This window comes from Apostichopus japonicus, chromosome 15 (assembly GCF_037975245.1).
Source record: "Apostichopus japonicus isolate 1M-3 chromosome 15, ASM3797524v1, whole genome shotgun sequence".
Lineage (NCBI taxonomy): Eukaryota > Metazoa > Echinodermata > Holothuroidea > Aspidochirotida > Stichopodidae > Apostichopus > Apostichopus japonicus.
The window spans coordinates 1,138,267-1,166,158 of NC_092575.1; the positions used below are offsets into that span (position 1 = coordinate 1,138,267).

The 27,892-nt window shown below is 41.0% G+C and overlaps 1 protein-coding gene across 11 annotated transcripts in view; it reads left to right on the top strand.

The window, feature by feature from the left end:
• Window positions 1-26,236, top strand: part of LOC139981406 (uncharacterized) — an 86,109-nt gene extending 59,873 nt beyond the window's left edge. For 4 of the 11 annotated variants that reach the window (XM_071993774.1, XM_071993769.1, XM_071993773.1 and 1 more), the window contains 24 exons: window positions 1,775-1,945; window positions 2,383-2,435; window positions 3,408-3,474; window positions 4,165-4,250; window positions 5,017-5,103; window positions 5,616-5,791; window positions 6,358-6,500; window positions 7,122-7,294; window positions 7,719-7,807; window positions 8,194-8,356; window positions 8,967-9,085; window positions 9,752-9,877; window positions 10,145-10,198; window positions 10,798-10,943; window positions 11,475-12,267; window positions 12,567-13,431; window positions 13,818-14,014; window positions 14,674-14,823; window positions 16,115-16,261; window positions 17,298-17,497; window positions 17,936-18,398; window positions 18,899-19,018; window positions 19,768-19,834; window positions 22,662-26,236. In XM_071993774.1, the coding sequence (XP_071849875.1) occupies window positions 1,775-1,945; window positions 2,383-2,435; window positions 3,408-3,474; window positions 4,165-4,250; window positions 5,017-5,103; window positions 5,616-5,791; window positions 6,358-6,500; window positions 7,122-7,294; window positions 7,719-7,807; window positions 8,194-8,356; window positions 8,967-9,085; window positions 9,752-9,877; window positions 10,145-10,198; window positions 10,798-10,943; window positions 11,475-12,267; window positions 12,567-13,431; window positions 13,818-14,014; window positions 14,674-14,823; window positions 16,115-16,261; window positions 17,298-17,497; window positions 17,936-18,398; window positions 18,899-19,018; window positions 19,768-19,834; window positions 22,662-24,597 (6,591 nt within the window). In that variant the 3' untranslated portion in view covers window positions 24,598-26,236. The remainder of the gene's footprint in view (window positions 1-1,774; window positions 1,946-2,382; window positions 2,436-3,407; window positions 3,475-4,164; window positions 4,251-5,016; window positions 5,104-5,615; window positions 5,792-6,357; window positions 6,501-7,121; window positions 7,295-7,718; window positions 7,808-8,193; window positions 8,357-8,966; window positions 9,086-9,751; window positions 9,878-10,144; window positions 10,199-10,797; window positions 10,944-11,474; window positions 12,268-12,566; window positions 13,432-13,817; window positions 14,015-14,673; window positions 14,824-16,114; window positions 16,262-17,297; window positions 17,498-17,935; window positions 18,399-18,898; window positions 19,019-19,767; window positions 19,835-22,661) is intronic. The other 7 variants (XR_011797835.1, XM_071993777.1, XM_071993771.1 and 4 more) reach the window with 7 other exon arrangements.
• The last annotated feature ends 1,656 nt before the right edge of the window (window positions 26,237-27,892 follow it).

The following is a 27,892-nucleotide window of genomic DNA, read 5'->3' on the forward strand; positions in this document are numbered from 1 at the left end:
TCGCTGATCTCTTCTTGAAGTCATTAATGGTCAGAACCATGAAAATTGTGTCTACAGTGTTTTCATTGATTAATCTAGCGTGAAATGTCAGAGGGGAATCATTAAACCTGTCTGTCTGGAAGGAAACAGCTATCAATAATTAAAATTAACCAAAATATTTGCCAGCAGTTCTCTTGCATATACCCTTACATATTACCATTTGAATTTTATATTTCTATGAAGTCAACAACATGCCCATTTAAAAAAAGAAAAAAAATGAATGGTATGGTGTTACCATAGTTACTGTACAAATCCCAAGGTCTATTTGCCTGTATCCAGATTCATTCAAGCACAGTGAAATGATAACAATTTATTATTACTCATACTAAGAATTCCGAGGGTAATTTTTTTATTTTTTTTATTTTGGCCTCTTATTGAACTCCTGTTTTGTAATTAAATTTTTATCTCTGACATACTCAAGTTTAGATGAAACTAATACATGAGGGTTGCAGCTGTTTTAATATGTAGAGGTTCTTGCAAACATGTCAGAGACAAAAAACTGTTTAATTTAAGGTTCAGCAGTTTGACAGTATACTACTTTGTGGTTAATTAATGGATTTGTGGTTGTTCTGTTAAAAAGCTGTTTGTTGCATCAAAGTGTATCTTTGTGGTGACATTGTGAAGTAAAATATCAGAATCGTTGCTCATAATAATACCTTCCTTGTTTGTAAAGTTGATGAGCAAATCTCTGCACCTGATTGTGAAAGAGACATAACTTGGGGGATTTCCACCGATGCCATTACAGTGATACTATTCTACACATGATGTATGTAATTAATCAAATGTATGTCCTGGTCATCGCAGTGCAGGTTTGGTGGCAATCTAATCACGAGCCAAGTTTCCTAAACATATTATTTGTAACATGGGACAGATTTCTTAATTGAAAAGTTGAAAGGAAAGGGTTTTGTTGAAAATTGCTTTATCGTCAAAATTATACAATATTTCAAGCTTTATCATTTCCTTTTCTCAAATGGTACTTGTAGAATATAATCCTTGTTTCCATATTAGTCATAGCAAGTGGGATGTGGCACCACTCTATGCCACAATTGCTCAACTATTCACAGTTGCCACAGCTCTGCTCAGTGGCACAAGTTGTGCCAGGATGACTTTGCGGTGATCTGAACTCTTACCCTTGATTCAGTATGGGCTATGGCATTGAGGGTGGGGATCAGCACAGGGGAAAATCATGTCACTTCCCCCTCACCCACCTCCCTACCTTGAAGTCCTTTTGTTCCCTTACAAGTACTGTTTGCATAAATAATTGTCCTTTGATTTAATTTATCTCATACTGATCATGTAGATGTTCTGAATATCATGAACAGGATGTACTCGTGGGTGTCATTAACTACATTAACATACTCCAGGAAATGGAAATGTTATCCCTGAAACTTTGTTCAATGTACAGTGTTTGTTCAGTGAAACCATGTGTAGGTAAACTATGTTCTTAATTGAACATACAAGGGATGTTTTCTCCCTTGTTTACTGCTTCCCCCTCCCCACATCCCTCAGTCACTGTTCAGGGATGTGATAAATTAGTGTTTTAAAATAGCTGCATTGTAGAAAAGAAATCCGCACCTTTCCTGATTGAATGAGTAATGTTCAAGAGATTCCTGTTTACTTTGTGTGTTAAAGCAATCATCTTAGGTGATCTGCTCTGCGGAGTTTCCCCGCATTTCATAACTACCCCCTCTCCCCTCCATCTCACTGTTCCGCCTCTGTTTCTTCATCTTTGCAGCAAGAGCTTGAGCAGCGGACGTCCCAGCCTCGGGAGGAAGAGAAAGCCGTGGCAGACGCAGACTGGGAACCAAAACAGGAGAATATAGTTCAAACCATCTACGCTGAGAACCAGCGCAAGGCAGAGGACGCTCACAAGATGCTCAGCAAGAGTGGCGTGCAGAACATCTTGGTGAGTAGAGAGAGGTGTAGGAATCGCCTTACTGAGCCAGAGTCATGTTCTTTTCAAGGATTATGTTATTTGAAAGAGTTGTGAGGTTTTCTTAGACTACTCGGTGTTTCTGACTTGATTTGTCACTTGGTAATTGCGGAGTTATACATAGGTTATACATAGGTTGCAGCAATAATGACATGTTTGCTTCAATGTTTTCCCTACTTACCTCCTTGTCCCTCTTTGTCTCCCCCACAAGTTTCCTCTTTCCCCCCTTATCCCCCTCTTTAGCCCCCTTACCCCCTCTTGTCCCCCTTTACCCCCTCTTGTCCACCTCTATTTATCCCCGTAAGTGGTGAAAGTTGTAAGACATGAAGAAACTCAATGACAATGATGTGATAGGTCAAATTGTGGAACTTGATCACTAATCCTCCAAATTTATTCTTTTTCTTTCCCAGCCTCTTTACAACCAAATGTCTGACGAGCCAAACCATAAAGAAGTTTTGAAAAAGTATGTCATCTTTTTCTAAAGTCTATCCTTCCTAGAGATACTATGTATGAAGATTATGTAGGATACTATGTATGAAGATTATGTAGGATACTATGTATGAAGATTATGTAGGATACTATGTATGAAGATTATGTAGGATACTATGTATGAAGATTATGTAGGATACTATGTATGAAGATTATGTAGGATACTATGTATGAAGATTATGTAGGATACTATGAATGAAGATTATGTAGGATACTATGTATGAAGATTATGTAGAATACTATGTATGAAGATTATGTAGGATACTATGTATGAAGATTATGTAGGATACTATGTATGAAGATTATGTAGGATACTATGAATGAAGATTATGTAGGATACTATGTATGAAGATTATGTAGGATACTATGTATGAAGATTATGTAGGATACTATGTATGAAGATTATGTAGGATACTATGTATGAAGATTATGTAGGATACTATGTATGAAGATTATGTAGGATACTATGAATGAAGATTATGTAGGATACTATGTATGAAGATTATGTAGAATACTATGTATGAAGATTATGTAGGATACTATGTATGAAGATTATGTAGGATACTATGTATGTAGATTATGTAGGATACTATGTATGAAGATTATGTAGGATACTATGTATGAAGATTATGTTTAAGATTTTGTAGCATATATTTGGTGCCAGTACTGAAGACTCTTCAGGCTATTACAGCTTTTCCCGCTGTCATGGTCCATTTGATGATTGTCAGATGATTAACAGGAATAAAAAACATTATTAATGATATTGACAGAGATTTATTTTAGTTGCTCTTACAGTCAATGAAATTCTAAAATTGCCAAAAAGAAGGGGGGGGGGGGGGAGAAGAAAAAAATTGTTTGATATCAAAACTTGCTGACATAAAAAGAAGTCATTGTTTTTTCCCAAACAAAATTGTCACGTAAAATTGCTTTTCTTTTTCAATCACAGGAATTACGAATTGAGTAGAAGGTTTATATTGTACTTCAAGCAACAAGCTGCCGAAAGGAACCTCAGGGTAAGTGAAATAAAAAACGATAACAAAAGAAAAAGAAATGAAGAGAGAGATAGAGAGAGAGAAAGACAAATAGTTGGTAACATCAGCTCAGACAGACAGACAGACAGACAGACGGATGTCATTGTGACCAGATGGTTGCAGACAACTGTGTACTACTACTGCTGTGATTTCTTTGATTCGGGGCAGAATCAAGGAGTTCCATCATTGATCTTTCAATTGGAATCTCCTGATAAGATACTCTTCTTAGTAACACACACTCCTTACCGTAACAGATATGAAAGTAAAGTAGTCATTACAGTGACCAGAGGGGAGGGATGGGAGGAGGGAGAACGGGAGGAGGGGGAAGGGGGTGTGGTAAGAATGTCAAGGGCTTAATTTAGGATTTGAAGGGTATCAATGCCTTAATAGTTTTAAATCAAGTCTGCCGTTATAACAATTTCATCTCTTGATAGTGAATGAAGTTAGATGGCCATGATGAAGGAAAAACTTCTAATGAGTGAAAATAATGTTACATTCTCTCACCAGCCTCTCCCCAATCACTTTTCTTCTCCCACCACCCTCTCCTAACCACCAGGCCCTCCGTAAGGAGAAGAAGAAGAAGGACATAAGGCTGTGGATGTTGTCTTTGACGACATGGTTGATATTATGAATGCTTTATATTTTTATAAATCGTTTCCATTTCATTTTCAGGAAAAGAACTATTGCCAGCTATATAATAGAAGAATGGAAGCTTGGGAGAATCGGATGGAGAAGATTGAATCAAATCCGAAAAAGAAGTGAGTACAAAGAAAGAAGATTCGTTTTCAAAGTGATCAGATCTGTCTGAAAACACAATTTTTTTCAAATCTAATCCTGACATGTTTTTTCTGAAGTACAGTATGAGCACAAATTAAAGAACAGAAAACAACGACTGAGATATCACACAAATCCCATTCTTAAGTGATTCAGTGTCTTTTTGCTCTTTCGATATTATTGCCCAACAGCCATCTGCATAATCTGATTTTAAGAGCAGCTGTTAATTGTTGAGCAACATCGTCAATGTCTTCTGATTGGTGTCATAGCTACGATCTGTCTGCATTGCACGGTACTCCCTGAATGGATTTTTAAAATCTTGCGTGTGACTACAGTCAAGTGGTGTGAAACATCAAACTGTCTGACATTTTCTGCAACATAATGTTGTTTAGAATCAAGTCCCTGGGCAATTTTTATTTTAATGTATATCCGGGTGTTCTGTGAGTTAATGACGCCGGAAAGAAAGTTGACGATTTTAGTCGGTTGGCCAGCTTGCAGGAGGCATCGTTGAAAGCTAAAAAATGATCATGATTGGTGAAGATGGGGTCAGGTATGAGTGAAGGTGGTGAGGGTTGGGAAGGATTTGTATAATGATGGAACTAAATGATCGAGGATACAGTGTGTCTTTCTATTCCTGGAGATATAGTAAACATTTCTTGATCCTTTCCTGAATTCTGTTATCTTTATTTGTTGGAGATCCTTGAGCCATCATTTTACCTCTCTCTCTCTCCCATTTTTATCTCTCCACAGGGCCAAAGACGCGAAAACGAGAGAATTCTTTGAGAAGCAATTCCCGGAGATAAGGAAACAGAGAGAGCAACAGGAAAGGTTTTCAAGGTAAGTTAAGGACAGTGAAGTGTCCTCACAACCTCACCTCTCTCGTATCACTGTGCCCCTCGATTGCATGAAGGAAGGAGGAAAGTTGTGGTGGCAAAGTTGTTGATTTCTTTTCAAGTTGACTTTCTTGTGAATAAAGATGGTTTCAACTGTTTACTGTAAGAGAATTGTCTCGGAAGAGGCATACATGTGTAAACGATCATCATTTGTTGCCACTCCGATAATCGTGTTCAAAGACTTGTGCATGTCTAATTATGTGAGGTATTGAAACATTGATAGGGTTTCTTCTTTCATGATGAGAAACCCAACAAAGTACATCATAAAACCTGCCGTTTTTGCCTTATTACTAGTTAAAGAATAAGAGTAAATCTTATAGCGGTGCCTTTCTCTTCTCTTGTGGCAGTTGTTTTGTATAAATTGCTAGGATATGATAGTGTCAGTGGTTACGCTGTATGATGTATTGCGAATAGCTGCTTTAAAGTTCAGCTGTCCATTCAATCTCTCTTCTCTAGCAGAGCCGGGACCCGTAGCTGGGGTAACATCGCCAGGAGCGAGGCCGAGCTGGCTGAGATTGTAGATGGCTTGAACGAACAGGAGGCCAACGAGAGACACATGCGTAGCCTGACAGTTATCCCTCCCATGCTACTCGAGAAGGAACAGAGGAGCGTTAACTTTGTGAATAAAAATGGTATGTATGGTCCTGAGGTGGGGAGAGGGGGGAGGGGTTGGGGGAGGGTCGAAGCAGATATGTGCAGGGGAGAGGATGATGTAAGGGAGAAGGTTCAGAAGATGGCTTGCATAAGTACAGTGTCGATGAGATACACAAGCAAAGCCTAACAGTGTCGATGAGATACACAAGCAAAGCCTAACAGTTATCCGTTGCTACTTGCAGATAGAACAGAGAAATGTCAGATTTGTAATACATGCATCAGTCCTGTGTGTCGGAACGCTGAACTCATTCCTGTTCGATTCAGATCAAAGTTGCATTTACACTAGAGATTTTACTTTGTAGCTGTGTGATGAACCAGAAATTCTTTGTTCCAATTGAATGTGGGGGTATAAAGAGGCCTTGTATCATGATCATGCCTGCACTAGGATTAAGGGAGGGGATGCATTGTGGTGGGAAGTTGGGAAGAGAGTTAAGGTTCAGCCTCTGCTGAGACTTGGATCAAGGGTGACTTAAAAGAACTTGACTTAATCTCTTCCAGAAGGCAACAAAATATAGGACTCGTTTTACAATGTTGATTTTCACAGGTCTAGTTGAGGACGCTATGCAAGAATATAAAGACAGACAAAGGATGAACATGTGGACGAATGAGGAGAGAGAAATATTCAGGGAGAAGTTCTCGCAACATCCAAAGAACTTCGGAGCTATTGCGGCATTCCTTGAGAGGAAGGTCAGTGCCATTGCCATTTTAATGATGTCATTAATTCTCTCTCTGTCGGGGGATACCCTCGGTTAAAGGATTGATGATGTTAGAGGAATAGGTACAATGTATCACTGGATGAGGATGAATATACTATAGAAGGAAGGGATTAGTGGTACGTGGGTAACAGGAGATTCAGACAGAGTGACAGTATGATAAACAATAATGATGAATAATATCATAACTGAGGTAAAATATTACCTATTTTATTTGCTTGCAATCAAGCTTAGCTGTTAATGTCCCTTCCCCTTCTTCCCTCCCCAACCCATGGAATACGGCTACTTTTTACAAGTAAAGAGCAATTTGAATTCCTGTTAACTGTGTGGTTTTGCTTCCATTATAGAGTCATCTGTTTGGTTTGACTTCCATTATAGAGTTACCAGTTTGATTTGGCTTCCATTGTAGAGTTAACTGTTTAGTTTGGCTTCCATTATAGAGTTAACTGTTTAGTTTGGCTTCCATTATAGAGTTACCTGTTTGATTTGGCTTCCATTATAGAGTTAACTGTTTGATTTGGCTTCCATTATAGAGTTAACTGTTTGGTCTGGCTTCCATTCTAGAGTAACTTGTTTGGTTTGGCTTCCATTATAGAGTGTTCCAGATTGTGTACTTTACTATTACCAAAACAAGAAACGGGAGAACTACAAGCAGAGGAAACAACAAGTTAAGAGGAAGAAGACACTACCTCAGAAGGCCAGTAGCAGCATCAACCGTAACCATGACGATGAAGATAAGGATGACAAGGAAGATGGGACATCTCAGGAGTAAGTATCATCGTCTCATCGCCACAGGGATAGAGTACATCCTCTCATATAGATCATTGCTTGGTGTCGGTGTCTTTCTTCAACGAAGAAGTTATGAAATTCAAACAGGCCTAAAGTATGTCTGAACTTATCATTGGAATTTCATCATATAATCAGCTCAAACTCTCTTCTAAAGTTATCCTCTACCCCCCCCCACTCTCCCACCTCACTCCCTCCCCTAGCTCACTGACTCTACTCTTCACATGTAAATAAGAATGCTTGTGATTCAAATCTTTTATGCAAATTAGGTCATTGGTTAGGTACATGGATTTGTTTGTTTTGTATTTTTCTTTTGAAGTTATTAATGGCTTTAAGGTAAAAAAAAAAACCTCTTTGGATGTTTCAAAATGGTTTCATAAATGTCTGGTTTTCTTTTTGCTATCAGTCCAAAGAAGAAGGATGGTGGGGATGACAAGGAAGGAGTAAATGGCGGTGGATCGCAAAACGGTGAGACCTCAAACGGACCACCGATGAGTAAGTTAACTTCTCACATCTGTTGTTCTGTTTCTGCCAACAAACATTATCTTCAGTGGTTTTGGAGGAAGTACGTCTTTCACAAGTACGGATCAAATCAAATATCAAATGACTGGTGACAGTTGGCTTTGAACCTTGCATGACCTAATCTTAATCTCACCCAAGGATTGGCACAAGTTTTAGGAAAACATTTCCTTCAGATCGTTTCAACTTACAACAAAACGACCTTAGGTAATTCAAGATAACCCTTTGTAAGGCATCACAGCTTCCTATTAAGTGTTAAATGAAGCCAAACACAGTTCACCTCTGTCAGCTCTGTCAGCTTGATGCTGAGACCACGGTCCCCGGTTTCACATGGTTTAACATTTTCCATGTTTCCTTTCCAGGTGTTCCTACCAATTGTGCCCTGTGTCACCATTCCTTAGATGCCTATACTATGAGTAGACCGCTCAGTAAGAGTAACTGTGAGCTGTTGGGTCTCAACGTCAATGAAGTCACTGCCAATATGAGGGTTTGCAGTAAATGCAGGTTCAGGTCATTACGGAAAAGGTTGGTTGTAATTGTCAGGCGGTAAAAGAGCAGTCTTAGAGCATTGAAGTCACCTCCTGATATAAACAAACCAACTGAAACCGTCTCTTGTAATCGTCAGGCGGTAGAAAGAGTAAATTATCACTGAATGTTACTACTCAAGGGACACAACTTGACTATTTTCCCTTTTGACTGTAAATCTTAATAAAATTATACAAAACTACTTTTTCATCCAAATTGATTACAAACTGTAAATCTTAATAAAATTATTCAAAACTACTTTTCCATGCAAATTGAATTTGATGGTTTACTTCCAAGTAGTGCATCAAGATAATTCTGTAATAACATTGTTGTGTTTTTTTAAACTGGAAGGTCTTCTTGGCACGAAAAATTGATTAAGATAAAATCAATTTTTGGGATATTCTGATAGTACATAGTTACTAAAACAAGAGACATCTAAATGGAATGTCACTTAAATGATAATGTTTTAGTGCTATAGACATTTCTAGCTTTCATCTGAAGATATGACTTCCTGTGGGACAGGAAATAAAAAATGCCATTTTATCTCTTCCTTACAGTACTTCCTGTGGAACAGGAAATATAAAATGCCATTTTATCTCTTCCTTTACAGTCCTTGTCCAGTCATATCTTGTAAAACAGCTCGGCGAAAAGCTAAGAGGTTGAAACCTCTACCAACCAAATGGTTTGAAATTTCTGAGGAGCAAAGGAGTATTATATCTCAAGAACTGGGTAAGTCATGAAGAAACCAACCATGGAGATCAGTCTACCAATCTTATTTTACTTGGGCAGGGTGGGTGGTTGGTAGAGGCAAAGAAGGTGGGTGGAGGGCCGGGTGGGGGGCAGTGGGGTGGGTGGGTGGGGAGGTAGCACAGTTATTTCCTCTTCTACCTGTTGTCATGTGACCACTGCTGGTTAGTATCCACCTTGCCAGATTACTAGCACTTCTCTCCCAATGGATATATATCCGGGTCACTGTCCTACATATCCATATGATTCAAGTGGTGACTATTTTCCCCTCCCCCCTCCCCCAAGGGTGGAACCATCTTACTTCAGAGGCACATTATCACCTGATGGGTATGTTTAAATTTTCTCCTATGTTTTGGGCCACAAATCCTGTAGATGAATCTGCCTTTGATGACATCCGTTGTCTTACTTCTGTAGTTGTAATTGTTGGATATTTCTGCCAATTTTGTCTTGTCTCTTTCTTGTTGCGTCCATGTTAATGTTCCAATTGTTAGTTTGGACAGTCTTGCGTGTGATGGTTCCTACTCCCCCCTCCCTCCCCCTCCCCCTCCCTCCCCCACCCCTGGTCTCTATTGCTCTTAGAACTGCTCATGCAAGTTCTCAATGGGTGCTGGCTGATTCATTGGTTTTTTCTTTCTTTCTTGCATCCAGGTATTGGTAGTGAAATAACTAAATGTTGTCCTGCGTGCTTTCATCGGATAACTCGTCGACTGAGCAATGAGAACGGTCCAGAACCGGACATGTCCTCAGCGCAAGTAGCAGAGAATTTTGCAGGAAGTACGTACAGATCATTTATATCCGATTCAAAGGAGAATCGATTGAGAAAGTGGATATCTATATTTGTTTACAACATGTTTTGAATGGTTGGCGCGCAGAGCAAATGTGGCACAGTGTACAAAGTTTAGTTTTACTTTATTACCAAAATTACCTTTGCCCCCTGTTTGGCTCCTTGATAATTGGGACACGTTTGTGGAGCTTCAAACTGTACTGGTTTTCAGTTTTGGTTTTATATTTATTTATGTACTTTTTGCATTTTTGCAACAGGTTCATCTGAGTTACCTGATTGGTCAGAGAAAGAAATAAATGCAGCCAAACAAGGTAAAAGATACAGACAGTTCTTTGCTCTTAAGACTTTTAACAAGATTCCGTGACTCTCTCTGGAAATTACTTCCCCATAAGTGTCCATGGACATTTCAAAAAGAGTAAACCAGGAAAGAATAGTGAAATTATCATTTTTGAAAGTGGCAGCTTAACATTTTTTAAGTTCTGTGTGTCGTTTTGGCCTCTGTAAACCTGTTCCAGTTCGTTTTCATTTCTGAAATGGAAAATACTTTGATGTTGTGTGTAAGAAGTAAAATGTGGTAAAAGGTAAACTGATTATTGGATAAGACATCTTCTTCACACTATTATGTCACCCTGAGTTTCATTTGGTCTCAGTTTTATTTCCATTTGACAGTAATCATGCAAAAGTGAAACATTTTCTTCAAAAAATTCTGTTTCAGTATTTCTTTCACTCATTTTTGATTATGTGGATGCAAAGACTAGTGTTAACAGAACAGTAATTGAATGTTTTAGTTATTTTCTAATTGATATATGTGTGGGCAATTGAGAAAGGTTTTGAGGAAAATTTTGGAAGTGGTTTTGTAAAGGTAAACGTTTGTCATTCCAATCGGCTCCGATCTGCTCTCTCTTTCCAGCGATGAGAAAACACGGCAAGAATTGGATGGAGGTAGCCAAAGGGATTGGAACGAAAACGGATCTGCAGTGCGAGAACTTTTATAAGAGTTTTAGGCGGAAACACAACTTAGACCAGCTGATGGAAGAACGACCAAACGATGATAAGGTAAGAAGCAGCTTTCCTCTTCATGGAAATCATTTTGGTCTCTGGCTTAAAGTTCTCTCACCATATTTCCCTAAGGTTGTGCAACAGAGATTTGAAAGATCAAAAAGTAGTTGAGCTTTCTCAACTTAACAATTATTAGAAAGAGGGTGTTAAAGCACCTCAAGTTACTTAAAAGAAGTGATTTGTTTTTCACTAATTCAATTTGAAGGGTTTGGCAGATAATTGTTTTTTTTTACAATGCCTTTGTAAAATCCCCAACTCCAGCCATAAAATTCCCCTGCCCCTCCCTCCCTACCTCCCCACCTTCAACTCCCACCCCAAGAACCCTCCCCAGCATAAAAGTTGAATAGATTTGATTGAAGAAGCTATGATGCATTCTCTTAAAGGTCTCCTAGCGATGCTCGCCTCAATTCAGCTGACTTTTAAGCTTGTCTTAATTGTGACATAATCACACAAGCAAATTAATACTTCATTGTGAAACTTCTCAAAAGTCTTTAATGGTATCCCCTCTTATGTTTTATGTATCCTCAGAAGAGAGAACACAGGGTTTCAATCGCAGAAAGTTTAGGGTCAACAATAACAGCTCCGTCAGATGACGATCTCGTAGTGCCTTCCAGTGATGGCGAGAACGATGCAGACGAAAGTTCCGATACGGCCAGCGCCAGCGAGAACGAGGATGGACCTCTGCGCGGCGGTGGCCGGCGCGAGAAGACGAGAGAACAGGCGGCCGTCTCGGAAAAGAAGACGGAAAACGGTGAAAGTGTTCCTAAGGATCCCAGTGGAAAGACGAACTCAGGGAACTCATCTGGGTTAGAAAACGAACAGGGTTTACCATTAGTTAAGGAAAGCGACAAGAGTTTACGAACGGCCAGCGGAGAAGGGGAAGGGAAAACTGATCTTGAGGTGGTGGGTGGTGGGCTTGAATCCCAGGAGAAACCTATGGAGGAGGATGGTGATACGAGCGCCACCTGTAGCGCTGACGAAGGGAACCCTCAGGATGTGGATATGACCTTTAGTGATAAAGCCAAGCCCCCCTCGCAGATACCCCAGGGGCAGGCGAGAGACAGGGTGTCGTCGAGCGAGGACGACACAAAGCTCTCGGAGTTGAAGGCCAAGTTGGAGGTGGCCCGGACTGATAACAAAGCTGACAACAGTAAAGACTCGCCGAAGGCCAGCCTGGCGGAGACGGCGGAGAAGATGAAGACGATGATGGCTGAGGCACAGAAAGAGTCTGAGGAGAAATCGATGGAAGGCAAGAGCTGGGGAGCGCAAGGAATACTAAACATGCGTGATCTAATAGACTCCGCCATCCATAAGCATTTAGGTAAGTTGACCGAGTGATTTTAAAAGACATGGTATAAAAGGCTTGATATGGTGTACTTATTTAAGATGGAGAGGGGTGGAATGAGGGGGTGGAATGAGGGGGGTGGTGTGGAACAAAACTTGAATGGTTTTTAGATTGATTTGTTGGCAGAGGTTTTTTCGGTCTTGTCAAAACTGTAATGATAAAGTCAAATGTCATGGTTTCACTGTTTGTCTGAACAGTTGATTTAATTTCCCATTAATGCGGCATCTCTTCGGCAAGAGTCACTCTTTGTTTGTTGTTAAACATGTCTGTTTCAGGTCAAGAACAAAGGGGCAATGAGAAGTCTCCCATGACGGATGGAGGCGTCGAAGATGAGACAGAAGTTCCATCAGATAAGGGGGTAGAGACCTCGAAGCCATCCTCCACTCAGTCTTTGGAGGTACCATCATTATCTAAGCCTATTGTGACTTCACCTGTACCTGTCAGCTCCAGTCAGACGGCCCCAAAGACAGTGCGACCCCCCACCGGGAAGACACCTCCGACGGACCGTCATGAGGTGAAGGTCACCGTCACAACGGCAGAGCAGACACAGGCATCGGCGATGAACAAGACATCACACATAACACACACGTCGCAGGTCAGTAGGGATGTTTATGAGGTCAGCAGCTCTCATCGGCCTCCTCCCGGGCACAAACCGAGGCTCACCTCCTCGGCCTATATGGATTCATTACCAAACAGATCTGGCGGCCTGCTGCTTGAGGTGGCAGCAGCTCATGTCCCCAGTACGGCATCCATGGGTGCTATGCCACATGTCAGTGGTATACCACGTGGTGCATCACCTAGAGGAGCCTCGCCCCATGGAGCTGAGAGGGATCAGCAAGGACACCTTCATTCACCTCCGGGGAGACACAACTACTCCCCTCGGAGTACCTCTTCCTCACCGTATGCCCTTATCCCTGCCACAGACCGACACATGATGGGCGCTAATCCGTCGCGATCTCTACCTCGCACCAAGTCGACCACTGTTCCCCCACCACCCCCTCTCATCAACAACCTCTCCCCGATGCCTTCGATCAAGCAAGAGAAGTTGTCTCCTTCTGGTGGAGTCATGCCCATAATTCCACAGACAGGCTCCATATCCCAGGGTACTCCCATTGGGTACAGAGGACTGGAAGGAATAAGGTATGTGTTCTGCTGGCAATATTAACATAGAGATATCTGCAAATATAAACTGTTTCTTTAGTCCTGGGGTTCTCCAAATGCAGCCCTGCAGCCAAATCTGGCCTGTGAATGATTTCAACACATGCTCAACAAGAAATAAATTTGGCCCAGAGTGTTGCACTAAGTAGCGGGTATATGTGCCCTTACCGGCCTACCCCTGTTCATTGCTCGGCATAGGTATCATGAGGAGCTGGTTCTGCCTGGTCTGTTGCTCCAGTCAATATTTTAAGTCTGACCCTTGTCGAAAATTAATTTAGAAGCCCTGGCTTTTAGTCTGTCAGAATCATGAAATGAGTTGTAACTTGTGAATGCATTGATAATATTGTTAACTCCTCTGAACGTTTCAGATATGAAGCACCCGGAAGCAAAGCTCAGAATGAGAGGTTGATCATGCGAGCCAGATCCCGAAGTCCAGCTACCTCATCCCCTCACCATGAGTACACCGGTGGTTCCATCATCCAGGGTACACCTGTCACTCGTAGGGAGCAGACTGCTTCGGGCAGGGCGGCCGGTCACCACCAGCATGACAGAATTTCAGAAAAAGGTAAGAATTTAGGGGAGAAAGTTTCTAAAATCATTTTAGTCCCCAACACTAGTAGTATTAGTAGTATTAGTGCTAGTAGTAGTTATAACAGTTATAGTATTAGAAGTACCATCACTTATAGAAGTAGTAGTACTGGTCATAATACTTGAAGTACTGGCAGTAATACTAGTACAGTAGTATGTCATATTTCTAGAGCACTTGGAATAGAACTGGTGATGGTAAGTAGTAATAAACATAATACAGAAGTAGTAGTAGTGTTACTAGGGGTACCAGTAGTAATAGTTATATTACTAGAAGTACTTGACGTAGTACTAGTGATGCTAGAAGTAATAAAGTACTAGTAGCAACACTAGTGATGCTAGTAGTATCTGTCATGATAGTGCTTGTAGAACTATTAATGATAAAGGTAGGTTTCCTAGTATCACTAACAGTTCTATGGCTACTAGTAGCAGTAGTTGTAGAAGTTCTATATGCATTTAAAAATATTTTGGGGGGTTTAAATTGACTGATGTAGCCAAAAGTTCATTTGAATTCGGGATGTTCTTCCACCTTCCATGTTGCAAACATTTGATATATGACTGTTATATGGCCCATCATGGTGGTGGTGGTGGACCATGTGAAACAAGGAGAGATGTAAGTGCATGTTTTGGTATTTTCAGAAGCAGCCCATTCAAAAGAAGCCTACCATCCAAAGGCTCCTCGTGTCAAGTTGGAGCCACCTCCTGGGCCAGAGAAAGGGGGATGGGGATTGCCCATGGTGTCCTATGATGGGTTGAATTTAGAGCTTATCAAGTCCCTAAATGAGAGAGGTATTTTCACACAAAACCGATTCACAGCTTTGTTTATCGTTACTCATCAAATGTAATGTATGGTATGGCTGCTGGGGAACATTTGTGCCAGGTCTGAACTTAATCGCCAGGCAATTGTATCCAAAGTAAAGGTTTATATAGCTGACATGCTAAGGTTTTATTGTCTTAAGGTCTATTTGTTCTATGCTTTGGTCTCTGTGATCATTATTTAGTGTTTTATCTTTGTTCATTTAAGCAAACACCTAGCTGGGGGTCAACGTCCTTGCCCTTAAAAACATGAAATAGTTAGAGTTGGCTTTGTATTGCACTTGTACAGATGGTTTGTGTAACGTCTATGCGTTTACTGTGTGTAGCACTATGTGGGTGCTTTGTGTAGTCCTAGGTCAGTATCTAGTGTAGCGCTATCTGAAGTTAAGATGAGGGTACTTTGTGTTGAGCTGAGGATGCCTTTGTGAAGTTCCAGATGGGTTTGTTGGGAATTAATATGTTGGTACCTATCCTTGCATTCTGTGTGTACTACTAGTAGGCCATTTGCTATTCTAGGATTGAGCTACTTCTAGCCATATAATATGTTTGTGCTCAATGTGAAGTACTTGAAATTGAGTAAGTAATTGAAATTGAATTGGAAAGAAGTATTTGTCCTGAATGTTTTTGAAACCGTTCACTACCAGAAAAATCGTGTACTCATCCAGGAGGCAGTCAGTGGAGATCCCGCTTTGCTTTGAAATCTGTTATAACCCCCCTTCCCATCCCCGCCCCATATCGGTATATTATCATTTCCAAGTTAGTAAGTAGAGTTCCTTACTAAGATGGAAAAAAATGCTAAATTAAACCAAACCCATCTGCTCCTTTTACTTGATGATGCTCTTTGTGAATTTTGTGAAATAGTCTCATCAGTCAGTCAACAAAATGGATGAAAAATACACCTTACCCTTTAAGGAAACATCTTAGTCAGAAATCTTCCTTTGAAATATCCTGGGATTTGTCTTGATCACCCCTGCATCCGAGAAAAGTTTGACCACTGGAGAATATCAATGCAGTCCTTTCATGTGTTGTTTGTCTTCTTCGTTCTTTTAGATGCTGTTCCACTCCCTCCCCCCCCCCCCCCCCCCCTTCCCATCCAAGTTTAACTTCGCTCGTCTGATATTCTGTTAGGTCACAATTTATTGTTAAAAGAAAGAATGAAAGATGCTTAAAAAAAAATTTTTAAAAACAAAAAGAGATATTTTTGATTGAACTGATTCTGGAATGGTATCTGTATTTTCTATTTTTCTCTCTTTCTTTTCTTCAGATGTGGCGTTGAAGATGTCTGACCCTTCCATGTTGTACATGTACACCCAGCGCCACCTGATGCAGTATGGCGGTGAGTACGGTCAAGGAATGGTCAGAGGTCAGTACGCGTCAGAGGCTTACAACAGCTCCAAGGCCACACTAGCTGGTAAGACAGCAGTTCCCCCGCCCCCTCCTCCCCCTCCCCACACACCCATCAATCGTGAATGTGTTAATTTCTCTAATAGGTTTCAAACAACACATCCCCAGCTCCCCCCTACCTGCTACTGTAAAATGTTGAACAAAAAAGAACCAAATCTATCTTGGTTTCGATTGGCAGTCAAACATGGACGAAAAGAATTCATGACAAGGAAATAGTTCTTAAAAGGAACCAAGATTGATGAAGTGAATATTTATGGCCGTATGTTGCATCTCTACCTACTTCTCTGGTTAGTCCAGAATAATGAAATTGGTAGAGGTTAAAGGTCACATGAGGTGAACAGGTGTCAAAGTCTGAAAGCCTTTTAAACATGATAACTCCAAACTTAAAGCTACAATTAACCTGTGAAGTCTCCGATGCTATGATTTTCTTTTGGTGAACGTAGTTTGGTCAAATTCAGTTCAGTTTTGTGAAGGGGCTCTATAGGTCTTCAACAAAACAAACAGTCATCCAGGAAATGAAATCTGCTTCAGAGAGTTGTAGTCTTGCTTTAAAACACACTCAATGGGCTCTTATCAGTTTTGGCCCTCTGAGCTTCAAGGAGTCAACAGGTTATCTGAAATGGTGCCAAAATTGGCCATTTTCTCTGTGATTTATACCAGATGACTATAAACAATGTCATGTAACTCTCATTCATTAATAACAATTATAAAAGAGATGGTAAGTAGCAGAGATGATTTGCTAGCTCAAAATTGGTAAAATGTCCTATTATTCATACATCGGTGTGTCTACATTTCACATAGGAAGATTGTTCTTTCTGGATATTGAAACATTTTGGAATAAATTCTATACTGTAAAATCCTTACCAGTGAATAAGAGCTGGGAATGTCTAATCTTTTCTGGTTCTCACTTAATTCTTAGACAAAACTAACTCACTTGCTCTACATTAGTCAGATAGTTATTTGGAATATTGAGTTAAAAAAGCCAACGTGCTTTCTGGTTTTCTCGAAGCAGGGATGAGAACTTCTTGTTTTCTGTCTTTCAGATGACTTTGCCACGGCTCAGAGGATGAATCAACGGATGCCTTTACCAACCACCTCTGCACCCAGTAACACAAGGCATTCACCCAGGATGGAGACATCTGCCAACACCAAGCGGGGATCTCCTGCCCACCCCCATCACCCCATGGAGGGTATTCCGGGCTTGCAATTCACTCCCTTTGGTATTCCCACCATCCCAACTCAGGTTGGTGAATTAAGTCATGTTAAGAATTTAGTTAAATTTCCTTCCAACATTTGGGAAATTTTGTTTAGCTAAAGCAATGTGGCTTATTGTGTATGCTAAGAGAAGTATATATGATATTAAGTGCGTCATTCCTTGTAAGAAGTTTGGGTTATACTCCACATGGAAGAAGAATACCATCAATATTTTTAAAACAGTCAAATTTCTTGAATAAATTGTATTCAGAAATGCGATATGACACTTGTTTTCCTATAGGTCTTAATTGCCTTATATCTCATAGTGATAGAAGGCAGTATTGTGTTTGGTTCTTGCATGCATCCTGAACTTGAACATTACATGAAAATGCTGTTCAGGTGTGTCCTTCTTGCTCAATTGTAAGGTGCGGGCACAAACCCTCCGTTTAGGGTAATAACATATTGGGCTTTCTCTTCTGGCTTACAGCAAGGATACATAATGGTGCCTCAGTATGGGATGACTGTTGCTACGGTACCCCATCCACTCCACCATCCGTTTACCTCATTGGCACCCTCCCTGCCCTCTCCAAGGAGCCCACACACCCAGGCCGCCCCCCATCCTTCCAACCCTCATTCAAACGTTGCAATGGATAGAAAGAATCATTCGCCAACAGTCCATCGAGCGCCTTCTCCATCCGAGGTCAAGCTCTCACGGTCCTGGCCTGGCCAGAACGTCCCAGGACATTTCAAAGCCCCAATCAGGGGACCTAGTTCCAGTTCCCTGCAGGCACCGCCTTCAGGCCATCCGTACGGTATGGCTGTCCATCGAGCACCGGTCAGTGGTGGTAGCATCATGCAGGGCACCCCGGTATCTTGGAGGCAGCAGCAGAACGCATCTTCAGGGAACTCCAATGCCGAGATGAGGGAGAATAGGACAAAGTCTGATAGAGGTGAGTGAGTGGAGGAGGAGGATACTACAGTGGTCATCTCTCAGAATAGAGATGTTCCCTATAGTCAGTGCCCCCCATAGTCACAGTAGTCAATGCCCCGCCCCCCCCACAGCCCAATAGCACATGATGAGTATGTCGGGCAAGGGTCAACGATCCCGTATGTAAATGGTTTGTTCTTCAATGAATTACTTTGTCTTCCAGACTGTTGCTTTTTAGGTTACCATTGTTAATGACAAGAACAATGGGAAGGCCAGTTTTTGAATTCCCAGTTTTTAAATTCCTGGTTGCTTTTGCTATGTGGCATTATTGTAGGATTAAGTGTGATGCTTGGTTTGGAAAGTAAAATTTGATCGGTAAAAGTGACTTTCTTCAGTTGTCAAACATCTGTTATGACACATTTTTATTTTAATAAACTAGCTCTATGTATTATTATTATTGTTGGACCTTGCTCCTGCAATCAAACTGCTCCAATGAATGTATTTGTGGTGTACCTCTTACAGGTCCGAGTCCATCCTCCAGTAAATCCCAGGGGTCATCGAGAAGGGTGGATATTTACAGACTAGGAGAATTCAACGCTGCCAGGAAAGATCAAATGTCAAGTATTCAACACGAAAATGAAGGTAGGCAGGACAATTAAGTTGCTCGTGCAGACCATTGGTCTGTTTTTTAATATTTTTTTAGAGAGAATAAACCATTTCAAAAACCTCACAAAATCTTGAGTCTAATTAAAAAATGGCTGAAGTGTTACCTAATTTTTATACCCAGCTTGGCATGCTGTACTGTACTTCTAACCAATGAGCTTGCTTTATAACTAGCATGTTAGCCTCAAGAGCTGGCTCAGAAGAATTAAAATAATTAGAAAACACATGGTGTGCGTAGTTTTGGGGGGGGGTGGGGGGTTCAGGGGTGCCCACCTGTCTATGGTGTTCCTACACATTTGTGATAAACAAGTGTAAACATTCCTGTACATGATCAAAATTGTTGTTCCCGGGAAGGTTAACATAATGTGATCTGATTTGGGGGGGGGGGGGGGGGGGTGGTGGGCAGCAGACTTTAACCAGTAGAGTTGTTAAGCACTTTCTTCTTTTCCTGTGAGCAAAATGGCTAAAACTTTGAAATTCTAGGCCCAGACAAGAAAACCAATATTCCAACACGTAGATATATCTGGGTATAGGCAGAATGACCTAATATAGCCAGAGTTAAAAATACCAATATGAATTAAAAGAAGTAGAAATCATGGTTGATTTTCAAGTTTGGTGGGATTTCTCTGTTCTTTCCCCACACCCCCCACCCCTCCCCCCAACGAGTGTGATATACCATCAGGGATGATGGATGTTGGCGATAACTTTTCTCTGTTTACCTTTCAAAGTCAATCTTCGCTGTCATCAGCAGCAGCTCCGTCTGTATGGAGGCTCCCGTCAATATTATTTTCCTGAAGTTAAGTTGCTACATACTTCGAGCAGAAACAACCACTTTTTCCCTGCATTTGTTTTTGTTAATTGCATGTCTTTTATTACATATACGGGGATCCCCCCGACACAGCTATTGCCCAAATGCAACGCGGAATATTTTGACTGTTGTGTTTCGACACCTGTAGCAGCCACCTGTTTGAGCCGAAGGCATCCTTGTTTGATAGGACTGCATGTCACTTTAGAATAGGGGGGACGGAGGGGGGTGGGTGATCGGGGGAAACGTAATTGAAGGGATGGAAAGTGAATGAAGTATACGATACATTTCTTTCAAAGTTGGCTTTGATAGTTCTAAGTTGATTAACAGCCTTGCAGTTGATTTCAGTAGAAACATGTTAGGAAAGGGAGTTTGATAGGAAATGGGAAAGTGTGGGGGGGGGGGGAGGAATGTGTGTGGGGGGGGGGAGGAATGTGTGTGTGGGAGGAATGCGTTGGAAAGATCATATATAAGGTGCAGTGGCATTGAGGCTTATATGATCAGGTGATCAATGTCTTTTTATGGCTGGATAAAGAGAAAAGAGGATGGGGGTAGGGGGCAATGGGCAGGTGATGTGCCACAGAGAGGGCGAAGAAAAGGAGTGAGATGACAGGCTAGATAGAGATATAAAGGTTGTAAAAAGGGTTAACAGGGTGAAGTGGGGGTGGGGGGGTAAAAGGGTTAACAGGTTGAAGTGGGGGTGGGCGGATGGGGTTGGGAGAGAATAGAAGGGTATGATGGGAGGGAGGAGATGGCTGGATAGTATGGGATAGAAAATGGTGATACTATGGGTTGGACAGTGGAGAGAAATGTAGATATTCACAATATGGTTAAAAAGTGTGTGTTTGATAGATAAGTCACCCAATCTGTACACACCAGTTCTTGCACCTGTTCTAAGTGCCATTAACATTCACAATGTCATATAGCTTTTCCTTTGCTTTTTGGGTTGAGTAACAGCGGTCACTTGCGTTGACTCCTCATATTATAAAAGCCAAAATTGTCCTGCTGAAACACTAACAGCAATCTCCAAAAAAAAAAAAAAGACTAATTATGAACTGGACTCTGTATTGAAGGTATTGATTAACGCTATAATTTGTGTGATGTTGTTGACATAATTTGTAGTGTTAATATTGAGCAGTATTTTGTTTTGGGTCAGTAGTACGTGTAGCAGCGCATGTCTTTTACTTTTTGCTTTATTTTCCCTCAAGAGCAGCTTTTTTTTTTGTAAGTCACTTAAGCCACGTGTTTCACCTTTGTTTTGCAAACAACCGCAGATATGTGTGGTAAAGGGTGAATTGTGTAGTGTATTGAATGAGGTAGGGACGGGATTGGTTTTGGCTGTTTGAAATCATACAGGTGCACATACGGATGGTTCTTTATGGGGTGATAAAGACAGCCATGCTTGGAGATGTTTGTGGGGTGTCTTGTGGTGGGTGCTATAATGGTGTAGATTGTGTGAGTTCATGAACAAAGACATTTATTTGGGGTGTGTGATAGGTGCTATGGCACCGTGAAGTTTTCACTTTCTCAATAAACAAGAGTGTATTGTCAAACAATTGACTATCTTTATAGATGTTCAACAAATATTTGGCTGAATTATATGTTATTTTGCCCCTTTTCCTTTACCTGTTATTGCTTCTGCAGTTTGGTAGTTTTTAGTTCAGAAGTTGCCGTTGTTTGCTGATTTGACCAAGGAAGTACAATGATTAGTTAATAGCTATTAAAAGGGGTTGAATCTAAGCCTGTTATAGCACAGTGGTTCTTTTAGTTACTACTTACCATTGAACAGTTTGTTTATATATATTAGTACAAAGGTGCAAAGGAATAGCAATGTTTTAATTGCTCATTATGGCTGGAAGTTTAATTTTGATTGTAATAGGTGGTTAAAAGGTTTGAATTGGGATGTCAATAGATACTTTACTGTCACAGGGGGGGAGGGGGGAGGGGGGTATCGTGTGCAAAAGGAATAGAAAACATTGTTTTGGCTTTGCAGACTCATTGTGGTGTAGTTTGATTGGGTAGGTTATTGATCAGGGCTGTGGATGAGAGGGAAGAGGTGTAAAGAATTTGTATGTACATTCCATTTTGTAATCTCCCAATGAAGAGAGCTTTAGAAATTTTTCTGATCTCAGTGTGTAGATGAAAGAAATGCAAAGAAAATTTCTACGAAACTAAAAAATTGTATAAATGGAGCAAAATATGAGACTGTTTTGAGTTCTGAAAAGAAGAGGAAAAAGAGTAAACTTCTGGAATGTTGGCAGATGAATAATAAGCAGAAACCACCAGGACTGTTACTTTGGAATATTTTAATCACCCACCCTGTTTTGAGCATGCACATAAATATTGGTACACGCTGTGAGTTTTTTGGGGCCGTTTTGGACCACTTGTTGAAGTTATTATTAGTCTTGTCAAATCTGGTACTTTAGTATGTTATTTAAGTCTTGTGAAAGGCTTAAAATGAAAGTTTCTCAGTGTTAATGGCTTCCGCAAAATTTTTTCTCTCTTCTCACCAAGGTTTGTTTTGTTCAACTTAATGTCATTGTTTCTCATAATTTACAATTATGAATATTTATAGTTATTTGAGTGTTGTAGGGAATGTAAATGAATCAATCGTCAGAGACATCGTGGAGACACACATGCACACATATTGCTCCCTGCAGATGAGAAATTTGGCTATCACTGAGGGCTGTCAAAAGTGAGGCTTTGTCTGTAAATTCTCATGCAGTTTTGAATCATTCATAACCTTTTTTTAATTTTTTTTTATTTAATGATTAAATAAACATATCCTCATGACTTTGAATTGTGTTTTCTGCTCACAGATGGTAGAAGACCTCATAGCCATTCCTCTGTGCCACACGACAACCACCACCACCACCAACAGCCGAGGAGACCCGCTTCTGGCCACAACAGGGAGCAACACCCCCCGCCCGTCCCCATGCAGTCGGAGCGGAAGGCCCATCATCGAGAGATGGAACTGAGCCATCCACCACCTCATACACACTACAACACCATCGGCCAGACTCACGACCGTAGGATCAAGCTGGAGAAGGTGGACAACGAGAACAAGGGAACTACCTCCAGCACCGGAACCAAACTCATGGCCGCGGTGTTCGAAAAGGATCAGCCATGCGCGGAGGGCAAAAACATTAAGAAAGAACACGATGAAAACTCGGGAGCCTTCACTGCAGCAACTCTGATAGATCATATCATCCACAAATCTATCAATCAGCCGTCTGAAGACGAAGTTCAAACAGAGCTCGTCCAGAACAATGCGGGTGGGGCGCCCCCGCATTCGCTACCTCAGCTGCAGTCCTCCCAGCCCAAGCATAGGTCTGGGACGAGAATAATAGACGAGTTGATCGTCCACCAGATTAAACACGAGAGTCCGGACGAGAAACTGCCCACTAGTCAAAGTACTCCAATGGCCCCCTTGAAGAATCAAGGGGGCGGGGCTAAATTTAATTATAACGAAAGAGGCGGCGGCCACGCCCAGAATCATATAGACTCCTCCCTGTCGACTTCGTCAGGAATGTTTAGGCATAGCACCATACCGGCTCCCTCCAGAACCATGACAATCGGTGACCATATCAACTCAATTGTTAGCAATTTCACCCATCAAAAGGTGTCCAGTGCAGAGTGTGTGGACTCTACCACTGCCCACAGGGGTCTGGAGAGATCTGTCAACGAGATGGGTTTCCCCCAGCAGAAGAGTCCTAGGCCAGTAAATGACAGCCATTCAATGAAAGGTAACCGAACGCTCTCCCCTGGTGATGCAGGGAGCAGGGCTGACAGCACAGTCAAGAATTTTTCCAAACGGAGTGAGCCCGGTCCGGATCACAAGGAGTTTCAGAGCGGCCACATTGATAGCACAGCTGGCCGAGGAGTGCCGTACCCCATCTCAAGTAAAGAATCCAAAGAAACTGCCCAGTCCAGAGCGTCGCCGAGGGAAACCATCAGAAACCTGGACGCCGGCCAAATCCCTGGAGGATATTCAGCTAGGATTCCCCACAGTGAGAGAGATTTTGTCCGAGGTCAGATGTCACGACCAGATAGTGCCCATAGCAGAACTTCGTGTGTTAATCCCAACTCAGCCAACAGTGCTGTTTACACCATGGCCCATTTCCCCCCACAGAATACCATGAAACCCCAGTTATCGAGCAGTGCTGCAATCAATTTTTCAAGGGATAATATGACAACCTCTGTGCGACCGAGTAATTTTCAGGAATCTATAAACCGCATGATCGAGAGACAAGTCCGTGCCAACGACGGTATTCCCCAGGAAGAGGAGGTCCAAGAGAGAAGGCCAGTCTCTAGAGGTCACGAATCTGTTCGCCAAGTAGATGCTTACAAACGGAACATGACCATTGCGCAGATGCAAGGTGGTCCACCAGCTAACGGGCCTCCTAAATCATTATCCAATAAACAGGACCTCGTTGCAAACAAGGAGAATAATATGCATTCCTCGGCAGTTATGCCCAATCCAGGGGGTCATCTTACGATGATGCCTTCAGCATCTCATCCGAGTATGATGCCTGGTAACTATGCCTATCCATTAGTGGCATACATGCCTAACCACCAGCCTCAATCAGGGGTCCACCCAGCAGCTGCCGGTATTCACACCTCCCCCACACACATGGCGTCTGTTCCCAGGGCATCCCCGCTGCTTCAGGCATCCCAGGGGGTTCCCAGGAGAGATGAGCATCACACACCGTTACTGTCATCTGAGTATGAATGTTTGTCAGACGATGAATGAGTCAGTTTAGACAGTATAGGGTTAGCAATGATGAACAGAGTAGTAACAAAAGGGCCACCGTGTGTTGGAGGTTGTGGAATAGCTTGGAGATCCTCCAGTGGGAGGTACTAGTGAGGTATGCATTAGACTGAACAGGTCGAGTGAAGGGTTGTGGGATAGCTTGGAGATGATGAGAAGGTTCTAGTGAGGTATGCATAAGAGAATAGCACTGAACAGGTCGAGTGAAGGGTCCATGGAGGGTTGTGGGATTAGGTTGGAGATGATGATTTTGTGAAGGCTCAAGTGAGGTATGCATTTAGATAATAGCACTGAACAGGTCGAGTGAAGGGTCCATGGAGGGTTGTGGGATTAGGTTGGAGATGATGATTTAGTGATGGTTAAGCAGTAGTGATGAAGTATCTGGAGTAATAGAGGTTGCAGGATACCTTGGAACAGTTATGAATCATTTTATGAATCCTAGTATCCATTGCTGTACAAGAAATTTTAATGTGCTGTGCTTGACAAAAGAGACACTGCTATGAATCGTACAAAATTTATGAAGTCTCAAATGTTGCCATAAATATTTTGAAAGTCTCTTTGAGGGCATTAACCAACTATTTTTTTTTCTAAGTATGCAAAATATGAGATGAGATTTGCATCTGTAGATGCTCAGTCTCAAATCACCTTTGACCTGATATTCTATTGTCTGATGACCTGAAACGGCAGAGAGATGGAGAGAGTTTGGAGTGTTTTGGAAGTAGAAAGAGTACCGAAACATGCAGGTTAGCTTTGTATTGACAAATGTTTGGCTCTGTAGAAAACAGTTGGAATAGATCGGTGGAGAGAAAGGGACAAGATTTTGCGGCTAACGGTTTAACTGTCAAAAATCTTTAAAAGTTGGTAAAGTCTTACTTACTCTTAGTCACTGAATGTGATAACGACGGTTGGTGTACAATGATATCGCTATATGATATGTGCTGTATAAGGGCTTACTAAGTATAACAACTGTATTGCATTTGGGGTATATATCATAATATATTTACATGATAGTCATATGCAAATTAAGATGTGGAAATGTTGATGAAGCTTTGTCATAGGAAATGTTTCTCGTGGTAGTCGAGGGTTGCTCAAACGATTTAAAAGGGATTTGTGATTATTATTCTAAACTCTTACGGTATTGACCAGAGATGTATCTTGGTGGATTGTGGTAGGTTTCAAGATTCTAGCAATAGTACAGTACATGTGGAATATTCTGCAGTGTTTTCCTATTCTTGAATGTAGTGAAAGCTTACAATACATTCAAGAAATAGGAAAACACTGCAGAATATTCAAGGTCCTTAGTACGACTACAATGAGATCAGACAGTAATACCTTTATGTAGACTCTCATTATTGCCTCATTTTAGTTGGATATGTGAAGGTATGTGAAAATGTTGTCATTTGTTTACATGGCTTGTATTCACTTAATTCAGGTGCTACCTTAGAAATTTTCTATGCGAAGCCTGATTAAATCCCAAGTGAATCAGCCGTATCTTCAATATATAATACAAGAGAACACTCCACCTAGTTACATAGGTTCAAATGTAAGTTGGGTTGGACCTTAACTCATGGTTTGGGTTGGATCGTTGCCCCTCTCCCCCCCCCCACCCCCTTCCCACCCACTTAATATTCCAGTGTGTATGTATGATTAGGTAACTGTTGGAATACACTTTGAAAGATCCCACAGCTTTTCATGTTTAATTCACTAACAAGTATAGTTACTGCTGATTTGGAGTGGAAGACTCGCTCTATTAAAAACATAGGACACCCAAGATTTTATTAAGTAAAAGTAATAAGTAGCTGATAGGCTAGTGTTGCAACATATAAATTTTGAATAAGGTATTACAATGGTTTCTATACTCACATATTTGAGTAAATTGCTGCAGATATCTGCTTTCTTTCAGACAGTCTGTTTCCATGGTTACTGTGAGACCATCCATGTATTAATAGTTGTTTTGACATTATTTCAATGGTTGTGACTTTGAAATATTTGTGCCCTTTCACATCATGTTAGAGAAGTATTCTGTAGGTTTGTAATTGTTTGTGTTTTTAAATTGCCATGACACTATGGGTTTCTCATTGAATTGTTGTAATGGAAGCTGTTAACACACACTTCATTTTCATTTTCCATCTTCCAATGAAAGTTTATACTAATTGATAAAAAATTCACAATATTGTTTAACAAATTATTCCATGTTTGACGTTTTTTGAAAGGTCCCAAAGTTGTTGCTCAATAATCCCGTACTTGTAAATTTAGATAGTCTTGAGAAAAATACTACCTATTAAAACACTTTGTGCTAGTTCTTACTAAAGGAAAAAGTAAAAAAAATAAAATAAACCAATAAATTTGTCTGTCTGCACTTGTTCAGTGGGTGTTAGGCACAAAGCCCATCTTAGTTCTGTGGTTTATAGTACTATTGCATTGGGATCAATAGAACGATCCCTTTTAACTACCCACGTACGTACGTACATTCTGCAAGTGACTTCACATTAATGTTACAATTTATTCTTTTAATCAAAAAAACTCTTCCAGAGAAGTTGATTCAGATCATGTGATACAGATCATGTTTACAGTGAATTTGATGTTGATTTTTTGTTTTTATTATGATTATTTTTTATTATTATGATGGTAAAGTTTGCCAATTGCCTTTTAAGAATAAAATGCTTACTGTTACACATTGTTGGGTTCGAGGAGAGGGGGGGGGGACTTTTTTGTATTCGTCATGGTATGCACATTGACAAAAGCCCACGTCAGAAAATTTAACAAGGTGACATTAGTATCACTGGTATTTATGATTTTTTTTTTAGATACATGGGACATTTTGACACATCAGAATGTATTTAGGATGATTTTTGGCAGGAAAGGGAGAGAGGTAATTTTGGAGAATGAAGTGGGGACTTGAGTTAGATACAAAAAGGACTTTGCTGGAATTTTTTTTGGCAAGGCTTATCTATGAAGCAGTCTCCAAACCCCAAAACGAAAATAACTGCCTGATCATTCTGGCCATTTTGGAGATATTTCCCATTTTCCAGGGCAACGAGGAAGGGAGGAGGATGGGGGAGGGGGGCTCTTTTGAAACCTAAATATTCTATGTTGGAGTTAATTGGGAAGAGAGGAAGAATGTAAAAGGTGAACCCTGACAATTGCATGTGTCCCTATATCAGTTTGATTGATGGTAGATTGCCCTACCACAGACTTGGTCCTTGCAAGAAAGAATGACAATGGGGTGGGGGTGACAATGGGGTGGGGGGGTGGAGTCCAGTGAACTGTTACAATG